This window comes from Labrus bergylta, chromosome 5 (assembly GCF_963930695.1).
Source record: "Labrus bergylta chromosome 5, fLabBer1.1, whole genome shotgun sequence".
Lineage (NCBI taxonomy): Eukaryota > Metazoa > Chordata > Actinopteri > Labriformes > Labridae > Labrus > Labrus bergylta.
In genome coordinates, this window is record NC_089199.1 from 6,286,053 (window position 1) to 6,301,671 (window position 15,619).

The 15,619-nt window shown below is 40.5% G+C and overlaps 1 protein-coding gene across 3 annotated transcripts in view; it reads right to left on the minus strand.

Moving 5' to 3' along the window:
• slc12a5a (solute carrier family 12 member 5a) overlaps nt 1-15,619 on the minus strand; it is a 171,113-nt gene that overhangs the window by 32,651 nt on the left and 122,843 nt on the right. For all 3 annotated transcript variants that reach the window (XM_065954642.1, XM_065954641.1, XM_020629357.2), the window contains exon 4: nt 1,469-1,615. In XM_065954642.1, the coding sequence (XP_065810714.1) occupies nt 1,469-1,615 (147 nt within the window). The remainder of the gene's footprint in view (nt 1-1,468; nt 1,616-15,619) is intronic.

Genomic DNA, 15,619 nt, shown 5'->3' on the forward strand with positions numbered 1-15,619 from the left:
ACAAGTCAAACACAATCATCTTGTAACAGCCACTCAGATCGCTGACAGCAGCTGAGCAGTTCTTGTGGGATGCGGTCTTTTGTAATACGAGTCTCAAGGCCACAGCGGGCCGTCAGTCCCACACCAGAATCACGCTGACATATGACAGATCTGTAGCAACGATATTTATAGGAACAAGGGAAGTGTCATCACCTATTTCGTTCTCTTAACTGAACAGAAATGTGTCGTTAGAATAAAACTGAAAGACAGACTGATGACAGAGCAGCGACATCTTTTAAGCTAGTTCAGAGTTGAACCTTGTGTTTTTTGGAAGATAGCCTTCGTTGCTAATGTCACGGCGCTGTAGTTGCAGCAACATCACTCCTCAGCAGTGGTCAGAGTAATCAAATGGATTTAAAATAGATTAAAGTCAAACTTCCTCTCTTGAAGAGTTACCTTAACAATGTTATGTTAGGGTTTGCAGCAGGGTCAATACTACCATTAGAGTAAAAATAGTCATTATTTCTCAAAGGTAGTACGTGTCTGATAATCACATGCTGGCCACTTGTCGGACTGTAATAAATAATCTTTGTTGAGAATTGAAGCAACAACAACAGCTCGACTTTGGTTTATTCTTTGGGAAACTTCTGAGAATCGTGACCAATGCTGGAGTCAAGTTGTGCATTAGCTAATGGGTGATTCCTATAACCTATAGATTGCATGTTTTTGCAAAATACCCGTGCATTTGAAAGATATTTGAAAACATTTGAAAACAAAATCAACAAAGACATTTCAATACGAATGGATGCTCCTAAAACTGTCTCCAACAATCACCTACATTTAAAAGAACGGAGTAACAGTGTTGAAGTAAGTGACATGTTCCTTAATTAACATAAAAACAGACTCTGAAGTTGATCCTGATTTGATTGCACATATACCATCCTGTAGCTGCATATCCTTACCTGCAGATGAATATAGAACTGAACAAATACACAATTCACCCCTGTTTAAAGTATTTGATGGAACTACAGCACCCAGACACCCTCACATTTCTTTAGATTAAAGTACATGGTATGGTAATGTCCAATATTTTAAGATGTTGGCTCCACGTGGTTATGAAAGGACTTGAGACAGTGAACACAGTCAATCATAGAACAGCAGGGCCAGAGTCGAGCACAACCAGACTAATATTACTTTGAGTTTGCATTTGGATACACACATGCACACACACACACACACACACACACACACACACACACACACACACACAATAATCTCAGAAGCTCCACAGATCCTTTATCCTCACTGTCCTCAGAGAACATTATAATAGTGAACAGCTGCTACCTTTTACTGCTGCACAGCTCATTACCTGTAAAGCTGCTCCCCGCTTTAAGGTCATTCTTCAATGACACTTTTAAAAATGCGTGCACGTCTGATTTCAGGTTGCACCAGGTCAACTAGCATACAAGTAGCAAGATAGCACACTCACTGTGGTACAGCACATGGTGACGATGACGAAGGTCCCAATAACACCTCCGATCCCCACCAGCCAGGTCATCCTGAGGAAGAGGATGACGCCGAAGATGTTCTGGATGCACGGCAGGTACACACCCATCAGGGTGCCGAGCTGGGGGGCCTGGGGGAGGAGGAGAGAAGAGGAAACGTAAATCTTGGTGAGAAATCAGGGACTAAATGGTTAATGTTCAGGTCCTGATTGTAGCTTTCTTTTGCCTTATCCAGGTGGTAGAGGGTTAGGGTTTTTGTGACATAGATTAGTTTTTTTCCTTCTTATAATTTCGATTTAATCAAAATTAAATTCTGTTTATTTTATTTGTCTTACGCATTCAAAAGTACATTGCACAGTCAATGAAATGCATTTTGCCCGGACACCCAAGAGAGATTAAATCAAAATGTTTGCCATAATGTGCAGAAACTGAATGACTCCTGCTCACTTTAAGCATCTGTGTGAATCAATAAAAGTCAACCCAGCAGCCGTGCATGCTGGTAACCACAGCGTGCTCATTTTCTTAATAAATTGTCTTTTGTCTCTTTGGGTCAGAGAGAACAGACTGCAGATGGTCAGACTGCCATGAAGGCAAAACTTGTAGGACTTCACAGATTGTAACTTCCAAAGGCTCAATTTGTTATTGTAATACGGTGCTTTGGGTTATAATAGGCACTGTTACCGCAGCAATGCTTTGATTTATTTGAATTATTTGGCAAACACATATTTTAAATAGTTTCACTGTTGACTTCTTATTTATTATGTCACTTTTGCAGCTTAGCATGCACATTAAACTGCAACATCAAAAAGGCAGGGCACACGATAGACAAGCAGTTATGCTGTGCGCACCATGTACAGAGGCTATGGTTCTAGTCGCAGAGGCCATGGGTTAGAATCCAACCTTGACCCTTTGCTGCATCCTACAGTCTCTTATCCCAGCATTTCCTGTCTATCTCCAGCTGTCCTATCCAACAAGGGCAAAAATGACCCAAAAAAAGTCATAAAGGTTCCATCTTGGTGCTTTGAGGGAATCTTTTATTGATTTTTGAATCTAAAACTTTCAGATCAGTAAAGCAGGCAGGGGATCAGTCTGATATGTTTTTAATTTCTTTACAGGCTCCTTCTATTTTTGTTCTAATGGATTTGTTGGGGTTGGTTTGGCTGCAGTGCTGTCCCTGATGTGGATCATTGGACAAGCGAGAGCTGCCTTTCACGTCCTCACACAGCAAGAATCAGTGTCAAGGCCGTTCTACTGAAGGCAATCAGCGACACATTTTGTCTCATTTCAGATTGATTAAGAGGAGTTTTCTTTTCCTTGGCAGTTTTGACTATGTTGTTCAAGTGTGTGTCTGTGTTTTTATGCACCTATATGTTTGTGTACAGTAAATGTATGTGTGTGTGTGTGCACCAATGTAATGGCATGTACAGTACTCAACCTCAAGGACACATGCTGACCCGCTACATAATTGAGAAATAGTCATTCCCAGCTCAAGGACAACTTAGCAAGTGAAGGGTATTTATTGTGATATCCAGCATGGACACATTAAAACAAGTGAGATGTAAAAAGGATGAAACGGAAATGGCGAAGGAAGCAACAGGATCGTTTTTGCCTTCATATCAAAGCTATACACTTTGCTTTGTTCACAGTATGAATTATTAAAGATGGCACCACTGTGTCTCTGGTCCTGTGATATAAACGTAATGTCTCCTTGCTCACTATATACTGATTATCTTTATAGATGTATTTTCATTGAATGTGAGAATGGAAATGAAGTGAAAGTTTAAAAATATATTTTTTTAAATGGCAAATGTGTTTTATAAGGAAGTAAATGCATTCAAGGTTTTCATTAGACCTCACAATACCAACAATGTGTCCATAAATTTCAAAATAAAACTTTATTGTCCATTACCTCTGGACTTATACACAAGCTTGGTTTTTATATCTGCTGATTAAAGAAAGTTGAGGGTTATTCAATCTGTCAAATCTACAGGGCAGAAATGCCAGACTGTTTCAGGTCATTCAGAAAAAGTGACTATTTTCAAAAGAAGAATGAAAGTCTTCTTTGTTTTCTGTCCTGCATACATTCTGTATAAAAGACAGTTGGCCAATACTTCTCTGTCAGATTTTATAAACTCAATCATCCTTAGACCTCGACCTCAAGGTAGCACATTGGCGAGGCGGTGGTATTTTTAATTCATCTACTGTTTTAAAATGCATCACTAAAAAGGCTCTTAATAAATGTATTCAGTAAAACTTATTACATTTGCAGTGGATGGACATGAGATGAGAGAAAAAAAAAACAGCACTCGGAAGTGACAGCAGATGCTGAATTCATAAAGCAGCCTTTTAATCAAATCATCCTGACAAGTGGCTGACATCAAATGAATAATGTTGTTTGTGAAGCTACAATTTGTGATTTGTTTGGAGAGGTTTGCTCTCCAGCATTTATAATGAACTGTTTGCAGAGAGGAGAGGAGAGAGCCCAGGCAGGAGAGATGGAACGGAGACAGAGCAAGTCCAAACAGGTCCCGCAAATATAATTACCTTCTAATTTCCTTTAGATAAACAACAGAGCAAGAGCTCACACAAGGAACAGTAATTAGCGAGCTTATCACTTTGGAAACCCTCGAACGGCTTATGAACACGTCAAATCATATCAAATCACAGCGTATTATACAATCATGTTACATCGTATCGTATCATAACGCATCATATTATATCTTAGCAAATCATATCATGTGTTACAGGCACACATAACGCAGCACATGTTGTGTCACATCGTTGAGTGACATTAACACAATGTGATACTCAATATTACAGCATGACAAGCAGGCAACTCGATGTCTGTGAGAGAGCTTGTGACACCAAAAACGAAATATCAGGCAACATGCCGGAATGAGATGTGGGACATGCGCCACAGGTTGGATTTGAACCCTGGGCCACCCACTCAGGGGGCTATAGCCGCAGTGCAGGGGGCATGCGCACTAACCACTATGCTACCGGCTCCCCCATTCACAATCTTTTATCCTGATTCTAACTATCTGTACGTTTTCTAGTCTTACTTCTGACATCACACTCTATCATCTATCTGCACTGTTCACCATTATACCATTGGGACATGGTTATTGACTTCTACCTTCTCAGACTATTACTATAGGACAAGAAGATGAAATAGCCGAATGCTTTAAATGCTGTACCTTGGAACTTAAAGGTGCCTAGTGAAATGTTTATGTCAAATAAAGTCTGTCTTTAAGTTTGATATTATACTCCTACCTGCAGTTCATAAAGTCGAAGAGAACAAAAAAAAAGGTAGCATGCAAGATGTCAACAAAGACTTATTTATGCTGTAAATGTTCAACAGAATGTTGAGCGTATTATTATCATTATGATTTTTTTTTTTTGGGGGGGGTGGTTCATTAATTGAATGTGGGCTCTGCTAGTGCAAAAAACACCATCAGTGGAAACAGGCCCACTTTGTGGTTCAGTTGAGTGACAGTTTTAAATTTACCCCTTGACAATGTGTGTGTGTGTGTGTGTGTGTGTGTGTCTCCTCTGCAGAGCTGATATGTCAGCCACCACCTTGCCTCTTCTACATCTTAATCCTCACAGCAGGAAACCTCTCCACCTTCAGCCTCATTGGGTTTTAATCAAAGAAACACATCGCAGGCCTCCAAAGGTTTCAACAGCAGAGAACAAATGCCGTCCGTCTCTGTCACCTCCCCCTCTATATGATAATGATGTGCACAGTTTGCTATGCTAATCAGATTGTGACTCACAGTGACTGTGCCCTTCAGTGGATGGCTGAGAGGATTTTTCATCGTCTGCTTGTCAGGGGTCTTAATAAAGTTTTTTTTTCCTAATGCATGCTGAGACACTGACAAGGCTTTTAAATTACAAACCACATTTGAATCAGCAAAGAAATGTTTGCATTTAGTGGAATCATCTTGCTCCCAGATATCACAATGTGATGTGGCAGTTTAGGCTACTCGACAAATGTCATCACCGTCAGGTTGCACTTCCTCTCATTTTATTTTGAAAATCAAAGTTGCAACATGCATTTGTGCTTTTGCTGCCTTATTTCTTTCTAATCACGTTAAACAAGAGTATTTTCTTCTAATGGAAGATTGTAAAAACAGGATTAAGGATGTTGATTTATAGTTCGATGATGTCATTTTTTTTGCTTGTAATAGTCCTGTTGTTCATTCTTTATGTGAAATTGTTTTCATGCTGCTGTCTTGGTCAGGACTCGTAAAAGAGATTTCATGTTTCCATTCGAATGCTCCTTGTTAAATAAACATTTGATGAGAAAATAAAAAACACTTGCAGTGCGTGTCTGTTTTTAACTACGCTGTGTTCAAAATGAAGTGTGTATTTTTCAAGAGAATCTAAATGAGCCATGTTTAGATAAATGAACTTTAAGACAGTTAATTTGAAATAATAACAAATCATACTGATTAAAAAAGGCTTCACGGTTAGTCTTATTGCTCCTCAGCTCTTCTAAGATCTGTCCAAACATAATCATCCATCTTTCCCCCTATAAATCCATCTCTCTCCATGACTCCCAGAACACCCAGTAGCAAAAGCTGTAATTAAAAACACTCAGTTTCCACTGACATCTCCTTCAGGGATTTGGTGTGAATATGCGTCAACAGTCCGATGCTGCAGGTAGAAAGGTACGCCTAACATCAGCACTTTGCCGTTGGACTCTAAACTGCTGAAGCTGCACAAACGGCTCTGAGGTCAGTTTGTAATATTAAGTAAGTTATTAAAGAACCTGTAATCATGAACAGGATGTAGTGTACAAAAGCAGACAGAACACGTGGGGGGAACGAGTTCTTAAAGTCCTTTCAAGGTGAGCGACGATAATTAAAAAGGATTTCTAAAACTGCAATGACTTTGTTATGAAGACAAAAAAAGATGAACACATATTTTAGAGGATCTTTTATCAGCAGGATCCTTTGTGGTGTTTTGCTTCAAACGAGCAAAACAGAAAAAAGAGTTGTCTGAGAAATAGTTGCAATCAAGATACCAACTTCCTCGACTGTTGATTTTTATCAAAAACAGATAAGAAAGAAGTAAAGAAAAGGCTTTTTACACTTAAAAAGCGCACTGAGCTTACACTGCATGGTCCACATAAGATAACATCTCAGCAGAAGAGTTTGTCAGAAACGCTCAAAGAGAGGAGTGTAAGAAATAAAGTCAGTTATTTTTGCCCTCTGATGATTTCCTTACAGATTTGCAGACTTAGAAGAAGGCAGGTTAAAAATCGTAGACAGACTGAAAATGATGTTTACAGATTATGCTAATCTTCCTCAAAAGGTGCATGTGTACATATTATTTTGAATTGCTAAAAAGGTGTTTGTGCTCTACAACAGTCCACAGGAGAATAAGAACAAATTGTCAGAGTAATTGTGAAATAACCCTCTCCAGACTGCTAAATGTCATTTCCCCGCCTCTACTCTCCCACACAATCATCACACCTCCAATGTCCACACACTGCACGAGTATCTGCAGCTGCTCACAGCTGAGTGATAAATTATAATCCGGATGCAACAATAGGTGGTCTGTGAAACATGCCGTCTGCAAGAAACGCTGCTCGTTACATAAGAACGTCCAGATGCAGATAAAAGATCCTGAGAGGGCTGAGATCAGGGCCGAAAAAGGCTGAAATCGTAATGTTCCAAATTCTCCTTTCCTTCAGGATGCCGATGCTGATAAATCAGTTTTGATCCATGCAGGCGACCTCTCACTGACCTCACTGATCAGTTACTCTGCAATCAGTTACTCTCTGCCAATGCTGCACTGTTGTTGTTTGACACGATCATAATTATAAAGTTATAATTAAACTCAAACCCAGAACAAACTCATGACCTGCACTTTTAGTCTTGATAGAATTATAATAATTAAATCTAATTTCTTTAATTGCTTATGTATCTGGTATTGAAGTTTGGTTTATATTCTATTCTACTTTTTATTCTGGACACAAATAAAGTCTGGATACAAATAAAATCAGATTGACTGATGAAAAGTATTAACTTCTTGGAGGCTGATGGGTTTGGTGCATTGATTACTCACCATAACTGATACCCTGTTTAGGGGGTTTCAAATGCCAGTACTGATACTGGTATAGGTAGCAGAACAAATCTTAGAGGGATACTGTAAAAGCACCTCTGTGGGTTTGGTGAAAACAGGCCTCTAAAACAGATAATGTGCTGGACTAATGGAGCTCTAATGACTTTATATGGAGAAATATCTTGAAGCAGATGAAGCGCTTGTGTATGCATTGAATCAATGACCCTGCCTGGGAAAAGGGTCGGACGTTTATTGGAAGTTGCCGCATTTCTATTTTCATTCAATTGGTGTTTCATTTGTTCATTTGAGGACGGGGGATTGCAGCCCTGACCAGCGTCTGCTCTGAAAGACACGCACAAACCAACACACACACAAATGGAGTGCATGTGTGTTTAATGCACTGGGAGCCAGCAGAGGGAAGATTTCCCCAGAGAGCGAGCCACCGCGAGCAGAGCAGAGGCACCGCTGACTGCAGCAGAGCCACAGGTAAGCCGGCAAGGCACCACTGAACTAGGAAGGAACAGCTGCTCCCCCGACCCCCTGAGAAGTGCCGACAGGCCGCCGAATGGATGGCTCAGGTGTGTTAGACGCACAACAGGACCTTTCAATACATCTGCCGTGGCAGCTACTTCAGATTCCCCGGCCTCCTGCTGCCCTACCACTTACCACAAGCCTCTCACCAGGCTGGACCTCTCTCTCTGCATCCATCAGGAGCACTTTACTCACAGGAGGCACTGAGCTCTGAAGCCCACTGGAGCAACATCCAAACAAAATGTCAATGCATTAAAGGGAATGTTTGTCCAATTTTCAACCTTATTTTTATCTACCTGGGCTAAGTTCAAAGTGTTAAAAAGGCCTGCAGGTGTGTATGTAACGTGTCTCTGGGGAGGAGCTGAGCACAGCTGCAAATTGTTTTGTCCTGCCTTACCAGCACCGTCCCTTAATGTTGCTACTTTATTTGCTATTTGAGCTTGGATTTATTTGCACCTCCTTAACTTGTATTGGTAAATAGCTAATATGTCTCACAGCTAAAAAAGAAGACGATTTAAATAAGTATGCAGAGGATCTTATTGACTATGTTACAATAGAAGTTGTTTTGGAGGGCTCCATTCATTCAAGCCAAGAAAATGGCCTCAGAAAAGCAGCTGTAGAAAGGTGAGGCTGCTTGTATGCAATGCATTCTGGTACATGAAGGCTACTCAGCTGTAGCAGCAGCAGGATTCAGCTAACGCAGTCGGGACAGCTGACTGCACTGAGAAATTAAAAGTCTTAATTGAATACTTTTACCACAAATTATCTATATCTACTTCAAATAATCCTTGAATCTCTAAACACTGCCTTCTCATAGAAGCAAATGTCATGTGATTATGTTTTAATACTGGCTCAACAGAGCATATGACTGTTACCAAAGCATTAGAAAGATGTTAATATTGATGTTAAGATTACTCTGCTTAACCCCAGAATTAATTAATTTGTTCATGGCCTGTACAATGTTTCCTTCTGTAATTATTGGTTTCTTAAAGATCTCAATACTGGGGCTACAGTGAAGTCTGAGTTTAGAAAATAATATAGTTATGGTGTATTAAAAATAATCAAGATATTGTTTGGGTTAGGGCGGATTTATATATCTGCATTACATGTGTACATCAAACATATGGTGCCATGGTTTTTAGCGAAAAATTATAGATGTGTTATTTATTATCCTGCATTACTAGGGAACTCACAAATGATCACATGTTAGTCATAGTCATTGTCTTCTAAAGTCCTGCAATCTAAAGTTTTCTTGCATGTTAAACAAGGTACCGTTAAGGTAAGGGAAGAATCTGTTAATGATCAAAACAAACCAACAGAGACACTTGAGTGCATCTGTTAAAGTTCTGAACCATGATGAGATACAGAGTCCAGTCTCCTTCAATAGTGTCAGTTGTGCTTTGGCCGATCCAATGCCCCAAAGCTACATTAATTATTCTCTACCTTTGTACCAAACTTACCCTAACCTTATCCACCAAGAGGACAGACCAGAAATCACAACCACATTTAGTTGTATAGTTTAGTAGAAAACACTTAATCATGACTAATATTTTCCATGCAAATCTACTCTCTAAATTGTAACTTCATAGAAATAATTATTAAGCATGTGTTGGTTAAGTCACAATTTTTTGTTCCTTTCCTATCTTCATCCCAACAGTCTTATTTTGACCCTTTTATGGACGTCTCCTGAGGCTAGCAATGGAAGCACTTTCTCTCCTCTCGACTTTAGAGTTTGGACAGAGGATTTCAAAAGGGAAGGTGAACCTCATATCCTCAGTTAGCTGCAGGGGACAGAAAATGAAAGAGGGAGAGCAGGGGGCGGTGGTGGTGGTGGGGGGGTGGGGTATACATCTGAAAGGAGCTGCAGGAGAGAGGAGAGGAATCATCCAACCCTCCGGCTCTGGGACACCCTACCAACCTGCTCATGCTCGCAGAACCAGAGTCAAGTTTTAAATCACTTCTTACAGGAATTCTTTATGACCGCCAGCAGGAACCAGAATCTAAGGCATCAAAAACCTCCTGGACCTGCAGTCAAATGTGTTTTATTACTCATCAGACTGAGGCCGTCTTTATAGGGCAGCAGCTTGTAATATAAAAGGGTTACTGCAGGAGCACACAGTAGCAAAATACATCACGAGATATAGATCATTCAAATTCCACCAATACTTTATCAATACATGTTTTATGTTTGGTTATGCCATTAATGCCATACATCTTTGTTGGATTTCATTATTGTTGAATCATGGGAAAAACGCGTTCCTGTTTTTTACTCCCTGTATGTGAAAAGATGTGAAACTTAATGTGTTGGTCTCTTTTGATGCTTTGAAGGAGGATCAGTGGCAGACACATCTGGCTGCAGATTTTCTTCTTTCCCTGATTTCCGACTCTATCCACTATCCTATCTCTACAATAAAGGCACAAAAAGGGCGGGCCGCCCCCCTAATATAATGGTAGGGGAAACACTGTAATGTATTGTAGTCATGTAATTTGACTTGTGATTGTTTGTATGACTGCTCATTGATTGTTGTAAACTTTGTACTGTGCTGCTGCGTTGAACAGGACACTCCTGGAAAAGAGACTTTTTAATGTCAACAAGCTCTTTCCTTCAGGAGTTCAGGAGGAGGGAGGGGAGGAGCTGGAAGAGAAAATACAGAGGAAGGGAAATAAAGCATAAATCACAAAGGAAGAAGAATAAGTAAAGGAAAGAAAGAAGGAGGATGGGAAAGAGAAGAGAGGACAAGGATGAAGGGAGAGAAGATGCCAATGAAGGAGGTGAGGAGACTGAAGAGAAGAGTAAAGGAAAGGAAAGATATCAATGAGAAGACAGGAGGAAACAGAAGAGAGGATGGAGGGAAAGAAACAGTAGAGGTGAGGAAGAAAGGGAGGAAGAGGAAAGTTGAGGAACGAGTGAAAAGAAAAAAAGGAGAAAACAAGAAATAAGAGGAATGGGGAAAGGAAAAAGAAGGAGAAGAGAGGAGAGGAGAGGAGGGGAGGAAAGAAGAGAGGTCAAGGTAGGAATTGAGAGGTGAGAAAAAGAGAATGTTTTATGGGAGAGATAAGAAAATAGATTGAAGAGAGGAGTGAATGCACACTTTTGGTTTCATTAGAGTGAAGACAGAGAGGAGGTATGTAGCAGAGCGGGGGAGGAGGAGGAGGAGGGGGAGGTTAATGACAGCGAGGGAGGCAGACTGGGAGCTTGTAACGGCATCGCCACGCTCTGCTGGCCAAACAGGAGCTGATCGGGCAAATGTGTTTCTGCTCAGGTGTGCTGAATTATTAAACAGACAGCGAGAGGAGAGGCTGGTCCACATCGGCCTCCCTGACCGGCTGTGGATCAACCAGTCAGTCAGGGGTCAGCAGTGTGTGTGTGTGTGTGTGTGTGTGTGTGTGTGTGTGTGTGTGTGTGTGTGTGTGTGTGTGCGCACGCTCTAGTTATCTGTAAAACACTGACTGCTGTAAACGCCCTCTGTGGTTGTGTTGTGTTACTAGAATATTCTAGACTAAAAGACTCCGCAAAGGCTCATGTGTTTGCAGCTGTTGTGAAACCTCTTTTTGCCCCCACTATCACAGTCAAGGCTAAAAGTCTCCCTATCCACTGACTAATGCACATATACTGATCAACAGTATGCACTCAACCTCTAGAACCAAAAATCAGGTCAGCAGTAACCTGATGAGGATATGAGCAGGACAGATGAGCTGAAAATGTAATCTGCACAAAGAATCAACCTCATTTAAGCAAAACTCTTTTTTTAAATTATTATTAATTATTTTAAAGCTCCTGAGAGGAACTTTTGGTTTGTGTCGATTTTGGCACCCCCTGTGGACAAAGTTGTATCTCGCATCTTTTTGCTAGTGTAGTGTTTTCTAACATAAAGACTCACCTTGCTTTTTATTTAAATGTGAATTGGTTAACAATAATAATAATAATAAAAAATCTTCATTGATTACCCTGCAGCATCAGTTAAAGGCATTAAAAATAACCATATAGAAATAATCCATCACGCCCCTGATAGTCTTGTTTGCCTTTGTTGTTCATAAAGAGGCATCATTAAAATCAGTCTGTTGCAAAACCAACTAAAGTATTATTATAAAAACAGACTCAGGATCTTAATAAATAATGCTTTTATACTTCTTTTTAATTTAAGTAATTAACCTTTGAAATGTGATGCAAATTATGCTTGACAACACTAATCAAAGACACACAAATATATGTTTTTTCAGTAATAAGTGATCTTTAATTGGTGTGGAAGCCATTTAGTTGTATGTCCATAAACTTAAGGATAAAATTAAGCAATATTTTTATAATTACAAAACAACTTCTGTGATGTTTTTTTTTTTTGATTTATGCATAAACGGCAAAAAGGTCTTGAATGAACTGCTTCTTTCATATACGACTGAACGTCTTTGGTTTTTGGACTTCAATTGTGACTTTAAAAAAAAACCTCATACAATTATCAAAGTACTACAATGTTGAACAGAAACCTGCTCATTTTGTAAGCCTTGTGTCTACAGCTAAATAAACAGTATGTGCGCTTTGTAATCCCTGCTCAGCTCTGTTGTAGACTCATGGGCACCCTGCTGTAATATATAACATGAAATGACATAATCAGGGTGCATCCTCCACAAGGCTGCTTATGACAGTGCAGATCTGATGACGGTCTAATGAGAGAGTTAGGGGTGAGGGGAGGTCAGAGCTAAGAACAGGGATCATAAAACACCTGGGAGAGAAACTGTATTTATGTGAGGGAACATTATGCTGTAAAGAGGAGGCACAGTAAGGGTATGTAACTCCCTTTAAGTGCATCCATCTAGAAAATGACTCCAATATAAGTCAAGAGGCTTACGGTTTGTAATGTGTTTGATTTTGTTGGTATTATAGAGCAGAAAACTCAATGCCTTTTTGTGTTGGATAAACAGAGCATAGCTAGAGGATATAACGCAGACTTTTGAGGTTCAATGCCAACATAAGACTTTGGGAAGCTAATTTGGACTTGATCTTTTTCAGGGTGCACTGCTGCAAACATCCCTTTTCTTTTTTCACTTTCTACATAGATCATTAAACCTCAGCTCTATAACGAGGACACTGCTGCCAGGATAAGAAACAGGAGAGCAGAACACATAACTCCTGTTTCTTAATCTTCCACAGTGGCTTCAGTTTAGTTACATAACAGATTTGAAAAGGGCTGCTCACTTTACAAATCTGTAAGACCCACAGCAAAAATACATTTCTGATCTTTAAGAATATAAACCTGGCAGGTCCTTTAGATCTCGGGAACCAAACACAGTAAAGTGACTGAGCTGCACACTAATAGACGGAACTTTTGGAAACGTGTCAGCATGATCACTTTGTGAGCTAATGAAAAAAAAAATCCCCTTTTTTTAGGTGAGACTGATATGCTTACTCTTGACAAAAGCACTTAAATTCATCATTTTCAATGCAACCTCTTGTGTCACTGTAACAGCAATTGGATGTAGTTTAGATAATTTTTGTATATTTGATTCTTGCTTTATTTGAAATTTCCTTTTTGCTGTTTCTTAACTCGCATTTATTGTTTTTTTAGGCAATGTTGGGGGGGGGGGGCAGTGTTCAGAGGCGCTGCTTGTCAACAGGCAAGGCAGGCAACAGCTTGGGGCCCCAGACCAGTAGGAGGCCCCAAGCAACGTTAGAAAATGTGCACATTTTGCAATGACAATAGGAAACCCCCCTAAGGGAGCACTCTCTCTGCTGAACGATGATTTTTGCCTAGGGCCCCAACAGACTCTAGAATCGCCACTGGCAGTGTTAGCAGCACTGACATACAATTACATAAATAAAGTTTATATACTGACTAATAAGCTACGTGTTGTGCTGACAACATAAACATTTGTTTGGAATCATATTTCTGGCCACCTGATAAATATTTCTACAACATTGATTTTAGCTTTGTTCCGGTCTCGACAATGGACTGTAGAAAACATGGACGCAGTCTCAGTGATGTATCCATTGGTTTCTGAAAAGGTTTTGTGAAGCCTTGTGATGGTGGATGCCATATTGACATTCTACCTCCTCCTTAAAATGTGATTAATCTAGATAAAGGGGAAGATGTGGAGTTTATGTAACTCAACAGCTACAATGTGTCCATCTTTGAGTCAACAGTAAAGTCCAAGACTTGATTTTAGAGGGTTTAATGCTTTTATTATTTAAGAGGACAATGGATAGAGTCGGAAATTGTTGAGTGAGGAATGACGTGTAGGAAGGGAGCCATGGGTCAACTTGAACCCAGGTCACCCGCTTGGATTACCCTCCATACATCAAGTTACATTTTGGTCAAAGGATAAGTTAAGAAAAACAGTAAAGTTCCTAACAAAAAAATTAATAAATCGAAGGGCCGATAAATGTTAAAATGCTCAAATGACCAAAGGGAACCTGCTGTCAGGTGATAATTCCCCATGGGTTCTTAAAATGCTACTTCTGATGCAGTCATTAAATCCACAGCTGATACCTGCTTAAGGAGCTTTAAATGTTGCTCTAATTTCTCTGTCTTATTATGTAAAACACTTAAAGTGCCCTGTGTTTGAATGGTGCTCTGCAAATAAACTCGTTACGATGCATTTCAAATGTCAGGGACGAGAAAATCGCAGGCAGATTAGCAGTGACTGGTTTCCATCTTAACCTGCGCGACCTCCAGACTGCTCCCTCGTGTCACACGCCAGCCAAATCTCTAATCTTGGCTTTCACACTGCGACAAAGAAAGCCTGCTGCCTCGCACTACCTCTCTCACAGCTCAATTGCTTGCTCACTCGAGGGGCCGATGATGATGAAGGCGATGGAGAGCGAGGAAGGGAGAGAGGGAGTGGAGCGAGAAATGGAGAGGGAAGGCAATAGGGAAAGGGGAAGAGAGAGAGAGAGAGGTTGCTGTGTGAGCTTTAAAACGCCACAGGCTGCCCTAATGAAAAGCCTCTCATGGCGATGGAGAGATTGCCTGTGGAATGGGCTGCTGATTGGAGAAGCAGCAGCCTGGTGTAGCGTGCAGACTAATTAAAGTATTGAAGGGGTCTGGGTGACGGGGGGGAGATTAGACCTGCTCCCAGGGTTAGCCGAGCCGAGGAGAGCCAGGCGAATGCACCTCACATCTGGGAGGACTTGGATAATGGGGGAAAATATCCCACAAAGACATTTCAGACCAGTGAAAAACTTCCATGAGGACTTTGTTTAGCCAACTCCTGCACATTTGTTCAATCAGGATAGAAAGTAGCTCCAGGTCTGTCTAAAGGTCTCCGCAGATTTCACCATCTACTGTTTCATTAGGACTATTTCCTTAGTAGAAAGTGGTTCCAAGAATAAATGACAGTGGCGGAACCTGGAGCTGATGCTCTGAAGACTTTTTTTGTCTCTTTTAATGGGGTGCCTGCTCTACTGGCTGAGCTAAACTGGCCTCCCTGCTGTCTATGTTTTCAAAAGTAATTTGGATCAGACTTGGCTGGACGCAATTATCCGACAACCTGTGCAAATAAGACAGAAATACAACCACAAGATGGCTATATACAACTAT